Source organism: Nothobranchius furzeri, chromosome 16 (assembly GCF_043380555.1).
Source record: "Nothobranchius furzeri strain GRZ-AD chromosome 16, NfurGRZ-RIMD1, whole genome shotgun sequence".
Lineage (NCBI taxonomy): Eukaryota > Metazoa > Chordata > Actinopteri > Cyprinodontiformes > Nothobranchiidae > Nothobranchius > Nothobranchius furzeri.
The window spans coordinates 42,775,230-42,801,569 of record NC_091756.1 but is presented as its reverse complement, the minus strand read 5'-3'; the positions used below and the strand labels follow the sequence as shown (position 1 = coordinate 42,801,569).

Sequence of the window (26,340 nt, the reverse complement as noted above, 5' to 3'; positions counted from 1 at the left end):
GTTTGGGAGAAACAGCCGAATGGAGCAGGAAATAGACCCTCAGATAAGGGCCTCATCTTCATAATTACGGGTGTTGCTCTGATCTGTTGCAATCATAGAGCTGTATTTTTATTTTATTTAACCTTTATTGAACCAGATGAGTCGATTGAGAACTCATTCTCGTTTACAACGATGATCTGGCCAAGCGGCAGCAGCAACAGACACGTACTGTAGTTAGCTTTACACCAAATAGAAAAGTAAAACATAGAAGATAAATATAAGATAAGCTCAAATGAAATACAACGCTCTTGGTTTGCTGATCTGTCTACATCTAACCCTCACCTGTGCTCCTGACATTTGGATCATATCCCAGATTAAATTAGCTTCTTTCATAGGACTCAGCTTTAGAGATAAGGTGAGGAACTCAGAGTAGATCCGCTGCTCCGACACATCAAAAGGACTTAGCTGAGGTGGTTTGGGGATCTAGTTTGGATGATTCCTAGTCTCCCTTTGATGGTTTTCCAGGCATGTCCCACTGGGTTGAGACTCCAAGGCAGAACCAGAGCCCACGGGATTGATTATTGATCTTCTCTGGCCTGGGGATATTTTAGTAGGACCTGGAGGGTGTTGCTAAGCACAGAGATGTGTGGGCTTAGACGTTACTTTCACAATCCAACTTGATTTAAAAAATGCTCATGAAATACGTATGTGGAGTAACCAGGTAGGTAGGTTTTAACTGTTGCAAATCTGCAACGCCTGCCTCGAGAGGGTTAAAGAGTGGAACTGTGTTCAGCCTGAGCCCTGAAGAAGCGTTTAGGAGTTGTCTTCTCTGACTTTGATTGAAGTCTCAGAGCGATACACAGCTGACAGTTTCATTCTGTTAGCTGGTGAATTATTGAAGCAAATCTTGAACGACATGCACATATGTGATGTTAGGACATGTCGCTAGCTCTACCGAGTTCAGGATGCAAATCTGTGTGGCAGCCAACAATTAGCAGAGGCATGGAGCAGACATCCACTCTGATTTGGAAGCTCTGAATTATGTAATGGCCCAAATGAGAGAGTGCCTTTTTGTCTTTGGTGATTTGTTTATGTCTTTATGTTTGTGGTCGGTTTGGCCTTCATTTGAGGCAGAGCTGAACAAAGAGCCACCACAACGTCCGAGCCAGCAGCAATAATTGAGCTCACAGAGCTGATCAGCATTTCGCCAAACCAGGACAGATCAGACTGACAGACAGCACCTTTCTCCACCATTAAAAGCCCTGATTTAAAAACCTGTACCCTGTTTCTCACAACTTACTGCACTCCTCTGCCTCTGTTGGCCCCCAGGGGACCATGGTAAAGGCCCCGTTTTACGGTCTGTTGTGTACCAGTGGTTCTGGTAGGTCCATCATGTCAGCCGTGTCCCCTGCCAGCTCAGTCCGTATACTTCCTCCTGTGCTCAGCGACGCTCACACTGTAACAGAGAGAGAGAAAGAGACAATCCTCTGGGGTCCTGTCAACTTACCTCTGTGTGAGGTCATCCAATTAAGCTCAAAGTTATTCATATTCATGTCAAATTTTGATTTACAGTGAATTTTTATTGACCAATAACTTTCCTGTGAGTGAAAACGACATAAACAGATGGCAGACGAGGTTAATAGGCTGCATTAGAGACACGTGTGGGCCTGTTTTTACATATTTACTTAATGTTCTTTCTCTATAATTAGAAGCAAAGTCTGTTTGACCTCACAATAGTTTGTGGTCTCATAATTAGCAGCAAGCTTATTGGCTGTCTGCCTCTGCTGGAATACTGGTGTGTTCCTCTTTGATGACATTCTGCAAAGGAGCCCTTATCTAACTCTGGACTGGATTGGATGCTGGTCTAGAGTCCGACCAGGTCACTCTAAGTTGCACTTTGGATGATAGTTTGTCTTTTGGTGAAGGGTGATCCTTGAGCAACTATTTTGTCTAGTGTGTCTTTTCTGCTACAAAAAGCATCCACCACCTAAAACCTCTACGGATTAACTGCATTTACACAAACATTGACTCATCACTTGTGAGATTTGGGTACTCTGTCCTCTCTCTGCATCAGAATGCAGAGACATGCTCATTGGTTCATTTCATGGGTCATGATAATAGAAAACACGGAGCATTCGTTATGGGTCATCTACTTGCACTACAGAAAGACATGTTGATTTGAGTTATTTGATCCCAAATAAAAGAGTCAAAATAAAAAGAAAATCAGTTGTCAGAGTAAAGGAAGCTATCTATGTCAAAAGGAAAGACCTACATTGCTCAGGTGGTGGCCTCGGGTTTCACCTTTCCAGCACCTATAATACAGCTCTAACCCTAATTCCAAAATGGTTTCAGTCTAGGTCACACCCTCCTGCATCTAATCAAAACAACCACTCTAACACAATAGAACCTAACAACATTGACGGTTCCTCAAATAGGGGTATTCATAGGTAGTTTCAGCTCATTAAGCAGCATCAGACAGCTACAGCTTATAAGTTTGACTCTCCCATGTTCCAGTCAAAACTGACAAAGCTCCTTCTATGAAAAGCGAAACATGTTCAAGAAACCAAAGAAGTCCAGTTGCCTTCATTCCAATCATTTTGGATTACCATGACCTGAATGGCTGAGAACCTTCACCAGCACATCAGTCACCTTTCCCATGATTTCCATTTAAAACATTCCTGGATGAGTTTAATTTTAGGATGGTGCTGACTGTGGTAATTACACCTCCTATTCAGAGAATTAATGAGATTGGGTCAATTAGTGTAGCAGCTGCAGAAAATGAATCCTGCATTAAAGGGCTTTATGAAGCATTAAGAGCTGTGATGGCAAATGCTTCCTAGATGTGTGATCAAATCCAGTGTTGTTGCGTGACTTTTATATTTAGTGTTGGGAAATAAAACAGTCAACATTTTATCAAGAGTGTGTATGTGCGTGCATGCGTGTGTGTGTGTGTGTGTGTGTGTGTGTGTGTGTGTGTGTGTGTGTGTGTGTGTGTGTGTGTGTGTGTGTGTGCATTTACAGCAGAATAGCAGCCAAACAACAAGAACTTTTCTGCAACAATTAAAACCTACAGTGAGAATGTTTTATTCCGGAACACACCACGGGTGTATCAAATACAGCATATAATACACTTTAGTCAGCTGCAGAACATTTTCTGTAAACATGCAATAATTTTACTCTGACCAGATGAACATGTGTCACATTACCCATCTGTATTTAAACTCTGAAGCTGCACATCATGTATTGTTAACTCACTATATTATATTGGACTATTAGGTAGAGAAAGAAATCATGGGAGGGAATAAACCTAATTAAGTTTAAAAATGCTGAGTTGTCAGAGCAGTGTTCAAACAGGTGCTGTTTTAGAAACAGGAATGTTAATATAAACTATATCATCATTACGGGCTGCACAGTGGCGCAGTGGTTAGAGCCGTTGCCTTGAAGCAAGTAGGTCCTGGGTTCGCTTCCCGGCCTGGGATCTTTCTGCATGGAGTTTGCATGTGTACCCTGCCTGATTGCCCACTGACCACTGGAGATCGGCACAAGCCCCCCCACCCACCCACCCCCACCCCCCGCGGTCCTACATGGACAAGCGGGTTCAGACAATGGATGGATTGATAGATATCATCATTTCTCTCAAAAATATTCAGTGAAAAACTAATGGTGATACTTTACAATAAGTGTCTCATATTGTTGCTTAGTGCATTATCAAGCATTAATAAACTATTAAATCCAAGTATTAACAACTGCTCCCTGGCTTTTTGTACTAACCTTGAGGACACTTAACAGCTAACAATAACGGTAATGTTAATAAAGGGACCCTTTGTTTATTAACTCTTAATAATGCACTAAGTAGCATTAATAAAGGGACCCTTTGTTTATTAATGCTTAATGATGCTCTAAGTAACATTAATAAAGGGACCCTTTGTTTATTAACTCTTAATAATGCACTAAGTAACATTAATAAAGGGGCCCTTATTGTAAAGTGTCACCAAAAAAATTAGATAATTTTCCGCATCCTGTTGTCTCACCTAGTTAAAGTTTATACGGTGTTTTAATGTTCATTTCTTGTCGTTTGGCTCATTTTTATGGAGGATTTTTATTTATTTATTTATATATTTTTTTTTTGCAATTTTCCAGCATTTAAGTTCCACAATGATCCAGAAAAATATTTCTTATCTTAAAGAACCAAAATAATAAGATTTTTCTTTTAATTTTTCATTGCCACTGAACACTATCCTAACAGCTCTGCTTCCTCACTGATGAAACAGTCTGAGCTTTTGGTGGTGTGGAATGTGATCTCTTTGTGCATAATGCTATTTTTGTTCATTAATCCTTTAGTTTATTTATTTATTCATTTATTTATTTATTTATTTATTTTTGACTTTTTAAAAATTCCTTTTGTACGTACAGGAGTGCTTGAACCCTTGCTGCAACGCTACAACCTGCACTCTGAAAGGAGATGCTGTCTGTGCCCATGGACACTGCTGCCAGGACTGCCAGGTAACATGTGTACCGATCCACTTCACTTTTGATCTTTGACTTTCTGAACTTCGTATGCTATTCATATTTATGTGTAGCTGAAACCGGCAGGAACGCCCTGCCGGGAGTCCAGTAACTCCTGTGACCTGCCTGAGTTCTGCACTGGTACCACGCCCCACTGCCCCTCCAACGTCTACCTCCATGATGGTCACGCCTGCCACAGCGTGGACGGCTACTGCTACAATGGCATATGCCAGACCCATGAGCAGCAGTGCATAACTCTGTGGGGTAAAGGTCTGTGGAAAACCTTCCTCTCTGCTCCACTGGGTTAAAAATGGTTGCCAGCTTTTGAGTATATATATATTTTTTATCTTCTAGGAGCCAAACCAGCTCCAGGGATCTGCTTTGAAAGGGTCAACTCAGCAGGAGACCCATATGGCAACTGTGGCAAGGATTCAAAGGGCTCCTTTGCCAAATGTGAAGCGCGGTAAGATCTGATGATCCAAGAGAAGTCAAAGCTTTGCTGCAGAGCAATGTGATGTTTTAAATGTGACTGACTGTTAGAGAAACAGCTGTCACATTTAAGAATGGAAGTGACTCTTATTTGTGGCTCTAACTGAGGAACACTCAGCCATTTACTCAAAGGTCAGGGAAATTGCTCTGATCCTGAAACCGAATAGTTTACTTGGGCAGCAGAAAACAGTGATGTTGAACTTTTTCGTCTCTTTTTGTTCTGCGCACACAGCGATGCTAAATGTGGCAAAATCCAGTGTCAAGGAGGAGCAAACCGCCCCGTAATTGGCACCAACGCCGTTTCCATAGAAACAAATATACCCCTGCAGGAAGGTGGAAGGATACTGTGCCGAGGCACACACGTCTACTTGGGTGACGACATGCCCGACCCAGGCTTGGTCTTGACGGGGACAAAGTGCGGAGACGGAATGGTGAGAGCAAAATCAGCACCGATTAGCTGGGAATAGGACAGGAATCCATGTGGAAGGCCATGACTAAGATTCCCATTGTCATTTATCCGTTCACAGCCCCAGACACTTTATAGACTCGCCATTACTCAGTCTATCTGGCATCTCCCAGTGGTCATCAGTTTTAGCCAGAGGTCACTTTACTGATTCAGTTACTCCAATTACTCTAATTTACCTCCACCCATGAGACCCAGCCTCTTCCTTCCTCTTCCATTACCCTCAGTGCCAACGGCTGCTCCTCCTCACATTTAGCCTGGAGTGGTGCCTTCAAGGAGCCATTCAATAACTTTTAAAGGATCATCTTTGATGTATTTCTAAAAACTCCCATCCAAGTGGAAAATGAGGAGAAATGGCAGGCTGGACGTGGCTGTTGTTCTTCCCTTAAAAAGATTAAAACATTGAGAATCGGCTGGCTCTTGGAGCTCGCTCTGTCACTTTTTAATGTCTTTGTCTGCTTCAGATGTGTCTGAATCGTCAGTGCCAGAACGTCAGCATTTTCAACGTGCACGAGTGCGCTGCCAAGTGCAGCGGTCGAGGGGTAAGTGCAGCCACCTTTTCCTCCCGGTTCGCTGTCGTGGAGATGTAACATCTATTTTAAACAAACCTCACCCCAGTTAATGTCCCGTTCCTTCCTGGTGGAAGCAGCTTTCAGCTGCGGTGCCTTCAGAATCCAGCCCAGTGTGCTTTGGTTAGAGAATAAATGTGACGCCTTGCAACACATCACTGCAAATATTGAAAGGTTCAATCAATTAGATATAATGATCTCGCTTATGTTCAACTTTAGGCGTCATTCATCATACGCTCAGGCTTGCCGATCTGATTCTTAAAGCTGAATTAAAACCTATCAGCCATATTGTGTTTGGAGAAAAGCAGTGAAGTGGTTTGATTTCAGGTCGGGGAGCAGGAGTCTAGATCTTTTAGAAGCTGGTGGTTCTGTTGGAGTGGAGTTACGCAGGACCCCGAGGTTTCAGCTGAAGTTGTGACCACCATGAAAATGAAACATCACCAGTTATTACTGGAGTGCAGTTAGTGTAGTTCCAGTTCAGACGTTCCATAAAACACAGAGGAATGTTTAACCCGCTGAAACAAAAGGATGCGGGTCCTGCAGGAGAGAGGGCACCCCTGCATGCGGAGATTAGATCAAGATGTTGCTCTGAAGACAAACCCTCACCTGTTCTAAATTACCCAGGCAGGTAGTCTTCCCAGACGTTAGTGCTCCTGCACCGTGCATGACAGGAAGCCCGAGGTGAGGCCATAAAAATGTGGTGTGAAGGAAAAGGTCTTCTTTGTTGTTTTCAAATCAGAGCTCTGGGTACAGCTCCTCTCAGGGCTTCACAAAGTAAATCATAAGAACTAATTCTCTCTATCTCTGTTTACTTAAAACGAACAATCTAATTTTTTCTGATTTTGGTCAAATTTCTCAAGTGAAAAGTTTAACACATGCCAGCATATATTTAACATAACATTTGCTAAAAGTGACAACTTGGACTTTTTCACTGACTTGTATCATATTATGTTTTATAGAATAGTTTAACAGGACAGACTTTTCAAAGCAGCTCATTTTACATTAATAAATTGTATTCTACATTAAATATGGAATTATAAATGATCAGCTGAAGTTACTCAAACCATCGTCCAGCGTTAAGAGCCCATTGTTCTTCTGCTGTAGGTGTGCAACAACAACAAGAACTGTCACTGTGAGGCCCACTGGGCGCCTCCTTTCTGTGACAAGGTGGGTTTTGGAGGAAGCGTGGACAGTGGGCCCATCAGGGTTGCAGGTAAGTTACCAGTGGACCATAAAACAAGCATTTCATTTTCATATCAATCTCTTTCGTGACAGAGTTTTAAACTGAGATTATTTTATGTTGAAAAATGTGTTTTGGGAAATCTCATAAAATATCACGTGATCGTCTGTAGAGCTGCAGCTGTCGAATCCTCCATCGATGAAGCGAATACTCTATTTGACGACAAGTTAAAAACATGAAAATAAAACAACAAAATTATAAAAGGATCAACAAAATGTAATAAATTGGTGTTGTGTAGTTCTCACTTTCCCAGACAATATTTAATAGTTAATTCATAATTTATGTAACAAAATTTCACTCATATTGCATTAAATCTTTAGATGTGTATTAATATCACTCCTCCTGGTCTAAACCTATCTAAATAGATTCTCATTTGATCAGCAGAATTAAATTATTTCATTAACATAACCAGTAGTATGCTACTGCAAATGCTAATAGCATTTCATTTCTACTAGTAACAACGTAGAAATTATGTACAGGTTAGCAACATAATCCAGTCAAAGTTGTTTAAAAAATATAGAAGCGTTTGTGAATTACATGCTACTACAGCTCGCCATGGACCTGCAGCGTGCCAATGCCAGGAGCAGAATCAAGTCGCTGATTCTTGGTGGGCAACAGCAGCCAGACGCCAGGTAGCTGTGTTGGTCCTGCTCCATTCAGTAGCATGGGGGGGGGGCAGCTACATACAGCCACAACAACTTGACTTCAGTCCAGGTTAATTGAATTTCTTTTAATTATTTAAAATTATTATTAGAGCACCTTCAACATATAAAAAACTATATATAAAACATAAAATATGCACACAAAGTAAAAATATCAACTAGACTAAACACCCTCATTAACCTCATTAAGACCCAATAAAAACGTATCAACAAGAGGATAGAATGGAAGTGCAGTTTTAGTTCAGATGTAAACTCGTCAAGGAGGTGGATTTTCTGTTTACATGGTTACATGGCATGTTGGTGTGGGTCACTCTAGCACCTGGTTGTTCAGTTCTGGTCCTGGAGGGCAGCTGGTGCTGCATGTTTTTGTTACTTTCATGCTCCAACACACCTGATTCACTGATTGAATCTTCATGTTCTGTTTCATCATACTTGACTCAACCCAGATTTTTTTTTTTTTTGGTGGAGAACACAGAAAAGGTGAACATGTGGCATTTACACACTAGCATCGGCTCCACTCCGCCTGGACCGGGTTGGCAGCGTTCTCATTTGGGTAGCCTTGGAATTTCTCACTCGCAACCGATGTATTTTCAGCCCTCTTCCCAAGGCGGTCTGCCTGGAGCCAAAAGGACCCACATGCCCACTGCTGACTGATTGGCCGGCTCTAAATCGCACGTACCATTAGGGGGAGCCACCTAATGGCAGATAGAATCAGCCCATGGGGGCTTCCTGCATGCTCGATTCATTATCACTCTGGATGCTGTGGAGTTAACGAGCCTCTGACTGAAGTCGTATTTCTCTGTCTCTCACTGCTGTGAGGAAGCAGACACACACACACACACACACACACACACACACACACACAGTGCTGCTAGACACAGCAAAGCAGAATGCAAAATCAGACTCAGAGAGTCGCAGAAGGCAAGATTCCTCGGGTCGCTTTTGTTTAATAATGGAGACACCGTGGACTTCTCCGCACACTTTTGCCCTGCCCATGTGCTCGTAGATCCGCTTATGACATCACAAGGCCACAGACTGGCCATGTTCTCAATCACGTCCTCATTTCTAAGGCAGTGTGGAACGAACACTGCCAGGTTGGGGTGGGCGGAGTGGAGTGGAGCCGATGCTAGTTTGTTCGTGGCAACAGTGGCTCTCTAGAACCAGGACTGATTAGCCCTGCTACATCACGTCCAAGATACTAACAGGTGTCAGTCATGCACCTGTCCCTGGAACACACCTAGCACCTTCCCACATGTTTAGTTGTGTTGCTAATCACAAACACAAATCTCCTCATGTTTCTATTGATTATACAAAACTGACCAAGTTATAGATGTATTGTGTTTGATACGTTTGATTGGTTGAGGTGGAAATCTTGAATTAAAGTCCATCTTGTTTGTGAGATATTTTGCTTACAAGCACAAACATCATCACTCACCTTTCAGTGGCTGGAAACACCACTAGAGTCACTGAGTCTGTATTGGGTTAAATTGTTCCGACCAAAACGGTCACAAGTGTTAGAAGAGAAAAATCTTCTGAAAATGAATATTTTGTTGTGAGCAGACAGCAGGAATCTGACGGTGGGTGTCCTGGTGGCTCTTCTCACTTTACTGGGAGCTGCTCTGATCATCTGCGTCAAGAGGAAGACTCTAATGGGCCTGCTGTTCACCAGCAAGAAGAACCCAATAGAAAAGCTCAGGTAAGAACTAGTCCAATTGTTACATTAGAAAACAAGTAAACGTTTTTGTAAAGAATTATTCACATAATAAAAAACACAAATCTTTTCACGATAAAATTATCAAAATTAGAGAGACAGCATAGAAGTGGAATAAAACAAATACATAAAGTCGTGAAAAGGCTTTTCTAAATAAATGCATCTTCACCTGGTTCTTAAAGCAAAACTGAAGAGTTTTCTGTTTCTCTCCACTGGTTGAAAGTGGAATTACAACTGTAAACAATCCTGCCGTAGCTAGCGCTAAGAACGAGCTAACGCTACCATGAGCCAAACGATACTAAATAAACCATGAATGAAAAAGAAAGAAAACAATCTTTTATACGGCGCCTCTCAAGATGAAAATCACACATCATGCTTCACAAGAATAAAAACAACAAATAAGTAAAAATATTTTTAAACATATTTAAAAATATCATAAAAATGAAAAATATAACAAATTGTAAGGAAAGGGAAAGAGAAAATGAATAAGAAAGAGGTAATCAGTGATCCCAGAATCAATAGAACTGGTAGAACGAGCTGAACAAGGAGAGGGTGGTGATGAAGGTCACACAAAAGCCCGCTTGGATTACAAAGATCCACATTATTGGACAACAAATATTATTACTTACAAGTCCAGTAGCAACAAAGCCAGGTCACCATCAGTCTGTCATTTCATAGCCTCCTTCAGCTCCTTCAAAGTGTAGGATGTGCATTCTGGTTTTAGCTCTTTGCTTTGGCTCCAAACACATTACTCTCTTAAGCCTTTTTTACAAAACAGTGCAGTTAATTTGCTGCAATGCCATGGTAGCATGTGGGAGCCTTAGGTTGTTTATAAGTGGTCGGACCGTGGTGGTAATGTGGTGCAATCGTGTCCTTTTTACAAAAGCTTACGCAATGGTGGTACAAAGGATGTATGGGATCTGCACTGCTGCAGACTTCCGTTTATCTTGGACATAACTTGCTTTTTATTGCGATTGAAGCCGCACTGATTGAGTTATTTTTACAAGCCGCTCCTAAATGTGTCTGTCCCCGTGCCGTCTCTGGTGTTCTTTGCTCCAGCTCTAATGGAGAGAAGCTTTAGTTTAACATCTCAGCTGGTTCTGTTTACAAAAGTGAAACTTACGGCCCGTGTTTACTTTCATTTTCAACAAAAGTGCCAGCAGGAGCTCGGCAGTAACTCCCCACGTCATCGTGGCATCACCCTCTGTTGCACCAAGGTGCGATCAGCATTTGTGAGACAGACAATTACCGCAATATTACTACCAAGTGAGGCGGAACGAATGCCGCAAAGCAACGCCATGCCATGCCGGGTTGGAGCGTTTATAAGACACACCGTTGCGGTAATACTACGCCGATTTGCCAGCACGGTGTGTATTGTACAAAGGGCTTTACTTCCAGGCTCTGCCATGATGCTAACAAAACAATTTTCAAAAATAAAACTTCTTTTTCTTCTTGTTTTTGTTGATGGATGGCAAAATGAAAAACTTAACTGCTAGCCTCTATATTCACTCATTCACTGCCAGCCGTTTCCTGATCACTAACGGCCTTCGCTGCCAGCGTTTCTCACCGTTTTTACAGTTTTTTTAAGAGTCACAGAACGTTGCGCGCTAGCATGATGTCGATGCCAAAACAACCAAAGCAAAGAGGAGACTCACCTCTTACATCAGGAAGAAGCCGCGTGTTTCGAGCGTTATCCGTTCTTTCATAATCCGTTGTCGAATTGTGATCGGCAGACGCTTTTCCGGTTCGCGCCTCACTTTTTTTTACAGGAACGGCCCAAAACAATCTCCAAACACATGGATGTGTTGCTTCCTGATCATGTGATCTGTGACGTATGCGGATGAAGATCGGCTTCAGGGCTGAGATGTTTATTTTCTCAGCGCAGGGGCTCGTTCCGATGCTCAAACAGTAAAAAAAAATGCAAATGACGACTTTAGTCGTCAATGGCAGTGAATGAGTTAACTGTGGTAGAATAAACATCTCACAAAACCGTTAAATGCAGTTTCTGCTCAGCAGAGGGCTGCAGAGTGCTGAACAATCTGAAGTTGGTTTATTTTCTACCTCATGGATCACTGAAACCCACTTTGAAAGCAACAGCTTAAAGTGTTAAAACTATTTTGTGATGCTTCTAAAGCATCAATAGAGTCAAAAAATGTAAATATGGAAGAACATTGACGCTGCTAATATGGAATATTGGCAGTGTCAATGTTTTAAGACACTGGCCCATATCCCGGGGCCAGTGTCTTAAAACATTGGGCAACACTTTATATTATAAGACTTTATATTATATTAATAGTGTGTACTTTATATATTAAGTACACACTATTAATCATTAGTTAATCATCAGTAAAGTATTAGTTAATGGTTGCACTTATTACCACACATTGTCTTTTCTTTTTAAGGCCACAACAAAGTGCATAAAGAATGTCACAGTTATATTTAGTTTTGTAATATGTGATTTGTTCCATTTCCACGGTCTGAAAGTGATGCTTGTTTACCGTTTAAAGACTTAGAGACTTTTGCTTTTTCTTCCTTTTTTGTCCACAGATCAGAAAGTGCTGCAGTCAGTGGACCATCAGCTCCTAAACCTCCTTCTACAGTCAGCACAGTATCTCCATCACGCCCAGCACCGCCTCTGCCACACAGCACCACCATCTTCAAGGTCATCACAGCAGAACACAAATCTACTGACACACACCCCATCATCACATGCAAATACAGAGGATGGTTTTACAATATTCAGCTGAAACTGAAAGAGGATCAGTGACAGATGATCTTTGTTGCAAAGTTCTTTCTGCGAAGCTGCGGCTGCTCACAAGAGTCGTTCTCGGCCGGATTGATGTGTTGTTTTCACACAAATGGCAGCTCGTTCAAATCCAATTAACTCGTTTCTCTGAATGCAGGCTCGCCGAGGAGGCGGTGATAATGGAGTTGAGGAGGGCTCAGGACACTTGAATGCATTTCTTGTCATTAACAGCCTCCTTTTCTAGGAAAAGCTGATTTATCTGCATGTTGCCGGCATGAAAAATGTTGACGGCGCTGCTTAGTTAGTGTCTAAAGTCATTTTGTGGCTAATAATTGCAAGACGGTGACCACGCTTTTCCTGTAATGAACTGTGGGCCTTAACCAGTTCATCACTGCCCTGACATCATTGGTAATAAGAAGTGATCCGACTGGTGTAGGTTTTGCTAGAGGGGGCCTGGCCAGAAGTGCCGCAGAGTGCCGTGGCAGAGAGGCGAGCTCATGCGCACCAGCATGAGGTTGGTTTTCCAGTTAGCAGCATGTGGTTTTCATTTGGTAAGAGGAGAAAAGATGTAAGGGCTGTTTGATGTAAGCACAGTGCAGGTGAGGTCATTTTCCAGTTGGAAGATGAGTGTGTGTGTGAGACTAGCTGCTCACATCTGGTCTAAATATGAAGAAGGCTGATATTTTGGCTCAATCTGTTGTCAAATATCTCCTAATTGGAGCGTGTGTGGTCCATTTAGCTGTTAGAATTGGGCCAAATGGGCACTCGTGGGATGGTTTTAGGTTTTAATTAGATACCGGTAGAGGATTTCAGGGCAGCGAATGATTAACACGCCTCTGACAAAATCAGGAAGTACAGCAGAAGAGGTAGAGGTGAACATGATTGTTTCTGAGAGGAATCAGATGGTTTGACTTTTGACTGACTCTTTTATTTTTGACTATCATCTTCTGCAGTCCCCTCATCGGGGGCCAGAAGCAGGGCCCCCACCAGCCCCTTACCCTGTCCACAGCCTCCGCAGACTCCCCCAGTGCCCTCCAGTTCACCTCAGCCATCCGGTCCCCCTGTCTCTCACCCTGTCCCTCTCCCCTGAGCCCAGACAGCCGAGACCCCCAGTTCCTCCGCCTCATCAAGTCCCTCTGCCTCACATCCACATGGCGCCCAGGGGTGCGTCACTCCACAGCACGGCGCACCATAACTCCTGCAGGATGGTGATGGTGAGTGGATTTCCTGTTCCCTCAGTTGGAAGCACTTTATTCAAGGAAGTTACTTACTGTAATTTCACAGCTTTTACACGCCTCCGCAGCCTGAAACACCTAACCAGGCAAAAGATGATGTTCGCTCCACTTTCAGGCGAGTGTTTTGATGTCGATTGTTTTCATCGCACTTTTGCGGCTTATAGAATCTTCGGCTTGGTGGCGGTTTCTCACAGTTGAAGAAAATAACGAGGTTAACCCCGGAGCTCGTAGCAGCCGAGCGTGACGTCAGATCTGCAGCAAAAAACCACCACATAAATAATGAAAAACGGAGCCAGACTTGTTGTGAGGAGTGGGTGGAGGTGGGGGTGGGGTGCCTGCACACAGGGTAGCAAACCTGCTGCCACAGTTAGAGCCTAGTTGGCTATGAAGGTTAACGAGGGAAAGCCAGAGACACCTGGAGTGCTTATCTTTCTGTCTTTTTCCTGGGTTTGATTTCACACCCCTAATTAAAGTTTTAGAAGTGACTGGAACAGGTGCTGGTTTCAGACTTGTATTTTATTTCTTTTTGATCTAATTTTGATCAAAACCATTTAAACAAAAGAAAATCGGAAAATGGTCTCTTAGTTGCTCAGAGGACATTTTGGTCCTCACCCGTGATCCTAGGTGAGGATAGGAATGAAGACTGACCTGCTAACTAAGGTGCCACCCCCAGTAGTCATGCAACATTGCTGAGCTGTCAACTAAAGCCCGGCGTACACCGTGTGACTTTTTGACCGTTTTGAGCCAATTTTCATCTCGTGTGAGAATCTTTGAGGTCAGGGCAAGTTTTGCGTCATGTAGTACACACGGGGTAACGAGAGGCGATTAACACCTCCCGACCAGCAACCATGAATTGCAAGCATGTTTGATACTCCTTTGTGAGAGCATGGCAACCGCTCGCACAGAGCGTGCATCAACACGGCTGGCCAGCACACGTTGTTTACTTTTTACTTTTACACTTTTCTCCACACATAATGACACAAATTGTCAAGAAAGCGTGTTTGCCGTGTTTATGTCAAACTAAACTGATCGAAGGACAACAGACGTCAATAACAACACTACAGCCTCCGGGTTTTCAGACTTGAAGGGCCGACGTGTTGCTACCAGACGTACAATGTGAGCAGTAAAGTCACATCCGAGCATTGGGTCGTACAGTGTGAGAATGTGACTCAGGAAGCCGTACAGTTTGAGACAGAGTTGAATGCTGTGAGTTAAAAAGTCACACAGTGTCTCTATAACGTCTGATCTCAGTACGTCGCTGAACAGTTATTTCATTTTCACTCCATTAAGCATGGCTTGAACTGGCCCTCCTGCACCTGCTGGTAGGTGCATTTCTATTCTGATCTCATAAACAAGCAGCTACTTTTAGGCATCGTAACTTAAACATGGCCCGACAGCTCCCCTATCCTCTGGCATCCACCAGCATCTCCGGGGATTAGTGCCACAGTTAGCACTAGCAACCTTGTGGCTGCAGCTAGCAGCAGCTTCCCCAACCATTGCAGCGTGGAACAAAGCTTATTGTCTGTGAAGGTTCTCAGTCATCCAGGTCATTGTAGTCTAAGGAGCTTTGAAAGAAAAGTGTCTGGACTTCTTTGAGTTGCTTGAAGACGTTTCACCTCTCATCCGAGAGGCTTCTTCAGTTCTAAGGTCAAATGGTGGAGAGTCCCAGATTCAAACCCAGTGGGAGTTTCCCCCCGAAGAGGGAACAAAAGACCACCTGATGATCTTCTACATAAACACATGAGCCAAGGTGTGAGGGTGGATGTGGGTGCTATTCAGCCAGAGTTTTAGGACCCACACCCACCCTCACACCTTGGCTCCACCATTTGACCTTAGAACTGAAGAAGCCTCTCGGATGAGAGGTGAAACGTCTTCAAGCAACTCAAAGAAGTCCAGACGCTTTTCTTTCAAAGCTCCTTAGACAAGAAAGCTTATTCAGGTTCAGTGTCACCCACTGGTCTCTGGAAGCGGTTAAAGCTCTGCAGAAGGTGAGAGTTGAAGACCATTTTCACAGGTTCTTCAGCCAGGTGTTCCACCAGACTCTCACCATAGGTTTGGACCTGCCAGGTCTACATGGCATCATCTCCTGCCATCTGATCCAACTCAAAATAATTTGGTGTTCAGTTCTGCTCAGTTTTTCACTCTTTCTTATAAAACATAAGGTCACAGGTCAGATGATATGACTACAAAGTCAACCACTGGCCTGCAGTCTAGGATTCTATGGCATCTTGTGTGCCAGTGGTGTAGTATGTCAAAGTGATCATTGAAGTCCCCCAGCAGGAATCTGGAGACCCTGGTTGGAGCACTGTCTAGTACGTGTTTCATCACCTCCAAAATACTCTGAGCAGTGTTTGGGTTCATGAGCACAAACAACAGTCAGGACCCACTCCCAGACCCAAAGGTGCAGGGAAGCTACCATTTCATCCCCTGGAGTGAACATAAGTGAGTCTGGGGGGCCCACCAGCTTTTGCCTCTCACCCGGGGCAACTCCAGGAGTCCCAGCTCCTCTCAAGGACCTGGCTTGTTTTTTATGTGAATGCACAAGACTAAACTAAAGCACTGGAACAGTCTTTATTTAATTTATTTTTTTAATAAACAAAAGTTTATATGTTTTATACCATACCATCCTATACCTGCTTTATTTACGAACCACTTTCGACACCACAGGACCAAAGTCAAGATGAAAATCCCTGATGCACAAAACAATATAAAACTACATTTTACACACACTGCAAAATCCTAGCTGCAAGAAAACGTAAAGTTAAACGGCTTAAAGATAACTCTAGAGCAGGGGTGTCAAACTCATTTTAGCTCAGGGGCCACATTGAGGGAAATCTAGTCCCAAGTGGGCCGGACCGGTAAATTAAAAAAAAAAACTTCAGATTGTTTTCTTTGTTTTAATACAATCACTATAAAACAAGGCTGGAGCCTGAGGACAGTGTAGTACAAGTACAACACCTGAAGTGTACTTGAAAATTTGAAAAATAAAAATAAAATAAAAATCAATAAATTAAAAAAAAATTCCTTAGTGATTCAAAGAGCTTACAGATCACATGGCTAGATCAGTTTCATGCAGCACTAAAAGTATATTTGACTCATTTTACTTTACATCTTTTAGCTTTCACCAGCACATCAATATCAGAAGTCACATCCTGAGTGGCGGCCAACTTCAGGATGTGATTCAAGTTCTTGTGTGGGCCTTGAGCGCAGCTTTGTTTTATTTAAACTCATTACAGAGGAAACTTGCTCACAAAGATAAGTTTATTTTCACTCTACATTGTAAAGTATGAAAATAAAGTTTACACAACCATCTCGCGGGCCGGATTTAACCCACTTGCGGGCCGGATCCGGCCCGCGGGCCGCATATTTGACACCCCTGCTCTAGAGGTAAAAATGTGTGTGATAATTTTGGGATTAATTAGACCCAACACAGGAAGGCTGGTATAGTTGACTTTACCCTCCCACTGTCTTTATGGGTGACCCCATGAGGAAAGTTGGCCATTGAGCAGGATTGATGGTTTATACCTTGAGGTCCACGAGGCAGGGTGAGGTGGTGCACGTGGACCCAAGGGATAAACCATCAACCCTGCTCACTGGTCAACTTTCCTTGCGGGGTCACACCCATTAGGACAGTGGGAGGGTTGAGGTGAGAAGCATTAAAACCTAGCTTTGAAAAGCTGTTTGTGTACTGCAGACAGTTGATCATAAATCAATAGAAGCATTTATTTTCACTAAGTTGTCACACACACACACACACACACACACACACACACACACACACACACACACCTGTTCAGCAGGTGTCGTACAGCAGCTCCTGGCAGAGTTTTACATTTCGGAAGTAGACTCTGTCAGCTGCTTCCAGTCGATGTCAGAATGTGAACGTGACTCCTTCTGGCAGCAGCCTCCTCTGACAGTGTCTTTGGCAGCTGTTTGGCAGCTCCGAGATGTTGACAGAAGACATAAAACATCAATGAAAGCTCTCTGCTGGGGGCACTGAAGCAGCCCTTCCCCTCGGAGTTGAGAGATTCCTCAGTCGGTTATGCTTCACTGAATCTGCTGAAGCTTTTTATGTCAGTTAATAATATTATCAGACATACTCTTAGCATGTGAGTATTTTGCCGTTGTTTTTGCGACGTTTATAGACGACTGTGAGGTGTGACGTTACACTACTGAAAAGCCAAGGACAGGAAGAAGTCATCTTTTGTCCTGACCTCGGTTTACTAAAGAAGATTAATAAACCACATGATGGGTGTTGCCCTTTTGAAATTGTTACCAAGGTGCCTGAAAGAAGAGAAGAACCCCAGATGGGCTGCAATGTGATGTGTGTGAGCGCTCTCTGGTGGCTAACCATGGTCATTACCCTTATTTCAGGCGCTGGAGAAGCCCAGTCCTCCGCAGAAACCTCTTCCTGCTGATCCAAGGAGCTCCCGTTTGGTGCGAAGTCCCTCTTCAGTGCAGGACAACTCTGCAGCTGCCATATGTGGGCCTTCAGTGGTAGCAGGTGTGCCTAGACCTGTGCGACCGGTCCCACACTCCAGCAGGTGAACTGTCCTCATCACTGTGCACGTATGAGTAAAAGGCAAGGCAGCTTTATTCATATAGCACATTTCATACACAGAGGCAATTCAATGTGCTTTCCAGTTAGCAAGAACATTCACAATTAAAATAAACACAAATTAAATTCAGAAGAAAATTTTAAAAAGAAAAAGACGAAGTTAAAGGGTGAGCTGTTACAGAAGGTGCAGTCATTCGAAGGCTGATGAAAACATGAAGGTTTTCAATGTTTGATTTAAAAGTTACTAGAGTTGGGGCACATTTGAGGTCATGAGGAAGATGATGTGTGCAGCATAGTAGCTAAAAGCAGCTTCACCCTGTTTGGTTCTGGCCCGAGGTTCTACCAGCTGACTGCTTCCTAAGACTCTCAGAACCCTGCTGGGCGTATATACAGGAAGGAGGTCCAACATGTATTCTGGCCTCATGCCACTGAGTGATTTATAAACTAGTAGAAGCACTTTGAAATTGACTCTGTAGTTTACTGGTAACCAGTGTAGAGATTTAAGAACAGGAGTGATGTGTTTGGTTCTCTTGGTTCTTGTTAAGACTCTAGCAGTAGTGTTCTGATTAAGCTGCAGTTGCTTCACAATTTTTTTGGGAAGACCAGTAAAAAAAAAAAAAGCAACAATTAAAGTAAATACTTTTTTAATTATCACATATTTGTGGCCATTCTCTTTGTCTTCAGGCCGAGTCCCAAACAGCCTCCAACGCTACCAAAGCCTTGCATCGTTGCCAACGTTAAATACAGCAGCTGAGACTTCGGCCCAGAGGGACATCGCTGGAATACACACAAAATAATTTGCACTATTGAAACTCTGAGAACCCTAAAAACGATCTCCGAGTTGTGAATCAAGAGATTTGCCGTGTCCCTTTGGCGCTCTGCCTCTGAATGGTGCTACGAGTCTGAGCTCAGGTAGATGTAAAGTATTTATATTCTGTATTTATTACCACTCAGTGCACTGTGCCAGACACTTTTACTACACGGTAGCAACTTTGAATCTTTTTTTACTTCAATTTTTTCAATGTGCACACTTTTTTTTCTTTTCTTTTTAAAAAAGAAAGTTAAAAAAATAAAAACACAGGAAGAAATGAGGAGAAACAGCAGTTAGGGGGAGTGTTCCCGGAGCTTTCGACATGATGTTTGTGTTGCAGCAGTGACCGATGAGATGTGGGGGTTTCTTAAAAGGAAATGCTCTCAGGAGCGTCTTTGAGCCAATCTGGCAAGACTTGAAACAACGACAGGAAAAGAGAAAACGGTGCTACGGCGAGAGCTCTGCAGTGTTTTTTCCTAATCAGAAGATCATCTGCAGGTATCTTTCTTGTTCAGACAGCTTAAGCAGAAAGTTGAATAATTTGCAGCATTGGTTTTGTTTTTGAAGGAAACGTGAAGCAAACACAGGTGGAAAATGAAAAAGTCAAGGAAATTAAATGGAAATAAAACTTCAGCGACAGATCACGTGTTTTTTTAAGGACTTCTTGCCTCTGCACAAAAGCCTTTGGATTCAGATCTTTGCTCACATGGTAACCGTTTGGCTATAGCTTTCATCGCCATGGAACAGTTTCACTTGAAAAGGCTGCGATTCTTGTTCTGTGAAGGTAAATGGAGACACCCAACGAGAACAGTTTTTCATGTCATTGTTATTCTTTACTTAGTCAGTATTTTGAAAAGCGCTTTACATGCTGGATAAAGAATCGTTAATAAACAAGACAGTGTTTTATTATTCTGGCAGAACAAGGTAGACTTGGCTGCAGCTCATTACATTTAAACGCGTTTGCTCTTTAGACACCTATAAACTTTTTAACTTTTTGATACTGTCTTTTTTATTTGAGGCACATGTGTTTCATGTACTAACAGACAGCATCTGAGTGTAGTCACATGTTCCATCTGTATGTTGTTTGTATGTTGTGTTACAGGTGAACACGCCTTCATGGAGAATGCTCTTTGTTTCTATTACTGACTGTTTGATAGTTTGTATGTAAAAAAAAAAGAAAATATATATATAAAAATGAAGTGTCATTCCTGATGTTTAAACACATTCAATATTAATAAAACGGATTTTAAATAAAAACAAGTATCTTGATTTATTGTGTGTGTGTGTGTGTGTGTGTGTGTGTGTGTGTGTGTGTGTGTGTGTGTGTGTGTGTGTGTGTGTGTGTGTGTGTGTGTGTGTGTGTGTTTCAAAAGCTTTTTCACAGCAGGGTTTTGATTGAAAAGCAGCGGCTCTCAGAATATGATAATGTCACCAATCTTAACTTTATTGGGTTTTGATTTATTTTTTGTCAGGCTTAGTACAATTAAAGTGTTGTGTGTTCATGTGACTTACACTAGACTCGTGATTAAAAGCATTTTAAAAAGAGTTCTTCGTTAAATTCCAAAGAGATTCACTCAAAGCATTTCTGAAAGCAAACTCAGCATCGAGAGATCAAATCTGAACACATTTAATAATGAAGCACTAAAGATTTTCTCATATAAAAGGACTTAGTGATACTTTGAGTAAAATAACATAACCATTATTTGTTGATTTTGGGGGTATATAATAAATGAGGTAATTTAATAATAAACATTTTTCCCTTTAAAGGGATACTAGGCAGTTTGGCTTGCTTTTAGCACCCCCTAGTGTCCATTTAGTAAAACCAAAAGTGAAACACCTCTCCTTCCTGTGGGCTTGTGTTTTTAACATCCTTCCCCTACTGCACACTGGAAGCATCAGCGGGGTGGAACGGCAGTGCAACATGTCAGAACCCAAGCCCCCAGACCGGCCTCTCCCAGCTAACCGGCCTCCATCTTGGACCACATTTCCCAGCATGCTCCTCGCGGGAACTCCCGGCATTCTCCCAGTCACACCCAAGCCTATATATGGAAGACGCCGCACCGGCTCTTCACTCAGTCATTGTTTCATTGAAACCCCTGATCAGAGTTCTCTACCGAATAATCCAGACATCAAACATCCTTACCAAGTTCAACTCCCGTACCCAGTCGACCATCGTGACACAACATCACTGCTTCAAATAGAATCCATTATAGTCTGTGGGGTGTCACAAACCAGCCGCAACGCTTATTTACTCCCAGCATCGTTCCAGAAGTGCAGGTGTGTGCTTTTTATGGCTTTATTCCTGGCAGCGGAGAGGTACAACATCATATATGACATCAGACAGCGATAACGTGATTTACTTCTTTTTGAAGTCCCAAGGGATCTTGAGATCTCGCGAGGAGGTTGGCGGAAGTATCGAGGGATTTTTTATCTCGAGGAGCATGGCAGAGAAGCTGCTTCACTGCTGAGACTCTCCCGGTGTGCAGTGGAGTGCTGTGGTTGTCGCAGCTAAACCGTCCCCCACCGCTGATGCTTCCAGTGTGCAGCCAGGGTAAATCTAACAGCTGAAACATCTCCTCAACCTTCATTACTGTCTACAGGAGTGATCCATCACTAAATCAAACATCAGCTGTGTTCATGATCTAAAACATGCAGGAAATGTGCTGGAGGCAGACTGCAGCACCAGGTATGTCAGCTCCACTTTTCTAATTCCAACATGGCCTGGACCAGCACTCTGAAGTTGCAAGAGGGATATTCTGGCCATGAGGCAGTGGGGGGTCTGAGTGACATTTCATTACCCCTGTAAAGAGTAATTTTAGCACACATGTGGCTCCAGAAAACAATTTAAACATATGAAAAAATTACAAGTATGGCTTTAAAAGTTTCATAAATGTCAATCAGTTAAAAGGTGAAATATAATTCATCCTGGCATTTATTTTTGGTGTTTGTCTACATTTATTATTAATGTTTCATTTTCTGTTATGTTGAGTTTTACAAGTGGCCCACTTCTCCTTTTTGACATGGATTTACAGATTAAGCAGATTGTCAGGAGGAATCCTTCACATCTTTTTGATAAACTAGTTGTGTGTTTTTTTTAAGATTGCTGTGATCTCTAAACAAAAGGCTGGAGAAATAGAAAATAAAAAAGGACAGAAAGCCACGATAATTCCAAAGCAATGTCCGCTTTTATTGAAGTTTTAGTAAATAATAATAATTCCTTTTGTCTGTTTCTAATTATCTCACAGACCATTGTAAGTTCCTTAATGTACCCAAACACGTTCCAGTTTAGGACACTTGTACCAGTGTGACCATACTCGATATTTCACACAAGATCATTTGAATGATATTCTGGAGATTATGACAGCCTCTGGGAAATCCTGGAGCTCTGTTGGCTGATTTGAGGTGATGTTGGGTTAAGACTGCGAGCCGGTCCGTCTCCAGCGAGCCTCAAACTGGACAACAGCCTTTTATCAGCTCACAAAATATTGTTTTGGTTTTAAGGAGGATTATTAATAATCTAGTACACCCAAACAGGCTTTGCTGTGTTCCATTTTAAACCAACTTAATTTGGTGAGGTGGGAAAAGAAACTCTTCTCATGTCTGGATAAACCTCTTCATCATGTCGACTATAAGTAACGCCAGAGATGGCCCAGCTCTCTGACAGAGAAGATTCCTTTGGTTTGGGAGAAGATGGAGTTAAATCAGTTTGATGGATTGCATTTTCTTTTCTTTACTACAAGTTCTTGACGGAGAGGAAGCCCATGTCTGTGTGGAGGGTCAGAGGTTAGATTGAAGATGCTCTGGTTAAACACCAGCTAGTTGTTGTGGTCTTTGATTATTTCAAGAACATTTTCATTCAAATAAAAATCCAATGGCCTGTGTTCAAATTAATGTTGAATAAAGTTTGTTTTGGTGCACATTTCCATGCTTGTTTAGAGAATTTACTAAGATCAGCAGATGCTGCTGTTGTCACCGTCCAGGCTCACGCCTGCACGACTGCATGTCAGTCTACACAAAGGCTCCAGCAGGCCTGTTAGGGACCTCCTGCTGTTACAGTGTTTTTTTTCGATTGCTAAAACGAGTTTTTTCAAAACTGCACACACAAAACCCCAAACATAACACACAAATTCCTGAACCGTGGCTTCCCTTTGCAACAAAACCCTGCCATCACACATCGTAACATGTTCCCAAAATGGAACACGTGTTTTCATTTGGTAAACACAGCCACATTTTCACATGACACACACAAACCATTCATTGCTTAAACACAAGTAGCCTTTGGGTGAACACTACCAAGCATGGAAAGAACACTGAAGAGCAAAACTGAAAACACAGTTGTCGAAAGGGAACACAATGAATTACACACTGAATGTATGACAGTGCCCACTTCTCTCTGAGACAAACATTAGACATCACACAAATTTTGAAACAAAACATTTTATTTTTACTGTTAACTCCCTCCCCCAAGCATAATCATGGGGCATCATGCCGCCGGTCTCTGTCTGGCCAGAGGGCCTCATCAACATCACAGGCGATGTCCTCCTGGTCCAAACAGCTCTGGAAGTACCGCCTCGAGTGCCTCATGAAGCCCTGACAGGCCTCAAAGGCCACATCTCTACAAGCCTCCTCCATGGCTTGAAGCAGTGGGACCTTGCTCTGTGGATTCCTTTCGTACACCTTCCACCTCCAGGCTGAGAAAAACTCCTCAGTGGGATTGAGGAAGGGGGAATAAGGTGGAAGGTATAAAATGGAAAACCGTGGATGGTCCTGAAACCACTCATACACCTGGGCAGCCTTGTGGAAACTTACTTTTATGCTGCAGTCATTGATTGCAAATTGCTCGCCAGACCCGAAAGTTTAGAGATTTGAATATTTGTGTGTTGTTGATTGAAGCTTTGCGAATTTATGTGAGAAGTGTGTGTAAACCTGAAAATTGTGTGTTGTGTTTTGACAGCAAGGTAATGTGAAATTGACATCAGAGTGTAAAGGAGGAAAATCAGAGTTCTAATTTGATAAGAAAATCTTAAGTAGTGATAAATTGAGTCAAGCGATTGGGAACAGAAATGGAGGTTATGAAAATTGTGCCTCATTTTTGCTTTTTGAGTTTTAGCAGTCGAAAAAAACTGTAAGCCCTGATCCACTGGAGCTGCCACGCTGCCAAAGCAATTTTACACTATAATACCACAGGATCACTTGTGTCACTGTTTGTTTTGCTGTGTGCTTTAAGCTCTTGGTATAATCCTAAAAGGATTCTCACTCAGAATTCAAATATGATGCAAAATGTGTTGGGTGTTGCACATTAACTGCCTCTTGTTGATTGTGTCCTTTCAGATTGCCCATGGTGTGCAGAGTTCTGCCTGTCAGTTCACTATAAGCATGCTGTGGTGGTGTCCAAAGACTAAATAGCAGCAGGCTGTGAATCTAGTCCTATGAGTGGCTGATGAGATGGATGTGAACATTAGCCATTAAATGGGTTACTCCATCCCTCTGGAGACCTGCTGCTCCCCTGACGCAGTTTAAGGTTTGGTGACAAGATTTTCCTTCATTCTATTTGAGTGTCATAAGCAGAGTCACGCTTTGGTTCAACAACCCACAAACTTCTCTTTGTCAGTCTATTTATTTCCTGTGTCACTTGTTCATCGAGACACCTGACGGGACACAAACTCTTTTAGCCTCAAAGGTCCATGAGAGCAGCAATCAGATCCAAATATTACTTTCCAAGCTCTGAAAGATCAAGATTTGCACCTTTTTTGTTGTTATTTTTATTTAACTAAAATAAAGAATGAAGAATCATTTTTGTTTCAGTTCAAACTGCTACTGTAACTCAGAGGTGGTGAGTAACTGATCATTTTCAGCTTGTAGCAATCTAGATGTTTGTAAATCCACCTAAAATATATCTGATAAAGTGATTTTATGTGAATGTCAATCTTTTACTAGACAGATGACCAATAGAGCGGAGACATTGTTCTTTACACTAGTGACATTTGTTTATGTCACTGGTGACATAAACAAGCTGGAATCTTTACACTAGTGACATAAACAAGCTGGAATCTTTACGCTAGTGACATAAAGAAGTTCAAACCTTTACACTAGTGACACAAAAAAGCTGGAACCTTTACTCTAGTGACAAAAACAAGCTTGAACTTTTACCCTAGTGACATAAAAAAGCTGGAATCGTTTCCCTAGTGATATAAGCAAGCTTAAATCTTTACACTAGTGACATAAAGAAGCTGGAATCTTTACACTAGTGACATAAAGAAGCTGGAATCTTTACACTAGTGACATAAGGAAGCTCAAATCTTTACACTAGTGACATAAACAAGCACAAACTTTTACACTAGTGACATAAAAAAAGCTGGAATTGTTTCCCTAGTGATATAAGCAAGCTTAAATCTTTACACTAGTGACATAAAGAAGCTGGAATCTTTACACTAGTGACATAAAGAAGCTGGAATCTTTACACTGGTGACATAAGGAAGCTCAAATCTTTACACTAGTGACATAAGGAAGCTCAAATCTTTACACTAGTGACATAAGGAAGCTATAATCTTTACACTAGTGACATAAGGAAGCTCAAATCTTTACATTAGTGACATAAGGAAGCTCAAATCTTTACACTAGTGACATAAACAAGCTCGAACTTTTACACTAGTGACATAAAAAAGCTGGAATCTTTTCCCTAGTGATATAAGCAAGCTTAAATCTTTACACTAGTGACATAAAAATGCTGGAATCTTTTCCCTAGTGATATAAGCAAGCTTAAATCTTTACACTAGTGACATAAGGAAGCTGGAATCTTTACACTGGTGACATAAAGAAGCTCAAACCTTTACACTAGAGACATAAGAAAGCTCAAATCTTTACACTAGTGACATAAACAAGCTGGAATCTTTACACTAATGACATAAACAAGTACTATCTTTACACTAGTGACATAAACAAGCTTGATCTTTACACTAGTGACATAAACAAGTTTGAATCTTTACACTAGTGACATAAGGAAGCTCAAATCTTTACACTAGTGACATAAACAAGCTGGAATCTTTTTTTTTTTTTTTTTTTACCGTGTCCTGTCTGGCTGTGAAGCAAGCAGAATTGATGTCTGAATGCTGGTGACAAGCCTTACAGATTTATTCTCAGGTGGAGCATCAAAGCGTTTGCTTTTAATGTCACGCCTGATACTTAAAACTTTATTGTTATTGTTGTTGAATGCTTTGTAATTCCGACCAGACACGGAGACAGAGGTGAAAGAGAGAGGAAAAGAAAAGGTGGGGAGAGGGGGGGGGGGGGTTTCCACAAAAATAAACAATAATGAACAAGAGTCTGCTTCTAGACCTGCAGAAAAAAGACAAAAAAAACAAAGGGACACAA

General features: G+C 42.1%; 1 protein-coding gene across 2 annotated transcripts in view; it reads left to right on the top strand.

Annotated features, from left to right (window-relative positions):
* LOC107387781 (disintegrin and metalloproteinase domain-containing protein 12) overlaps window positions 1-18,928 on the top strand; it is a 147,362-nt gene extending 128,434 nt beyond the window's left edge. Inside the window, exons 13-23 of one of the 2 annotated variants that reach the window (XM_015962959.3) lie at window positions 4,393-4,482; window positions 4,560-4,755; window positions 4,840-4,948; window positions 5,207-5,405; window positions 5,902-5,979; window positions 7,111-7,219; window positions 9,469-9,604; window positions 12,167-12,281; window positions 13,319-13,579; window positions 17,975-18,144; window positions 18,843-18,928. In XM_015962959.3, the coding sequence (XP_015818445.3) occupies window positions 4,393-4,482; window positions 4,560-4,755; window positions 4,840-4,948; window positions 5,207-5,405; window positions 5,902-5,979; window positions 7,111-7,219; window positions 9,469-9,604; window positions 12,167-12,281; window positions 13,319-13,579; window positions 17,975-18,144; window positions 18,843-18,912 (1,533 nt within the window). In that variant the 3' untranslated portion in view covers window positions 18,913-18,928. Of the gene's footprint in view, window positions 1-4,392; window positions 4,483-4,559; window positions 4,756-4,839; window positions 4,949-5,206; window positions 5,406-5,901; window positions 5,980-7,110; window positions 7,220-9,468; window positions 9,605-12,166; window positions 12,282-13,318; window positions 13,580-17,974; window positions 18,183-18,842 lie in introns of both variants that reach the window. The other variant, XM_054749266.2, reaches the window with a different exon arrangement.
* The last annotated feature ends 7,412 nt before the right edge of the window (window positions 18,929-26,340 follow it).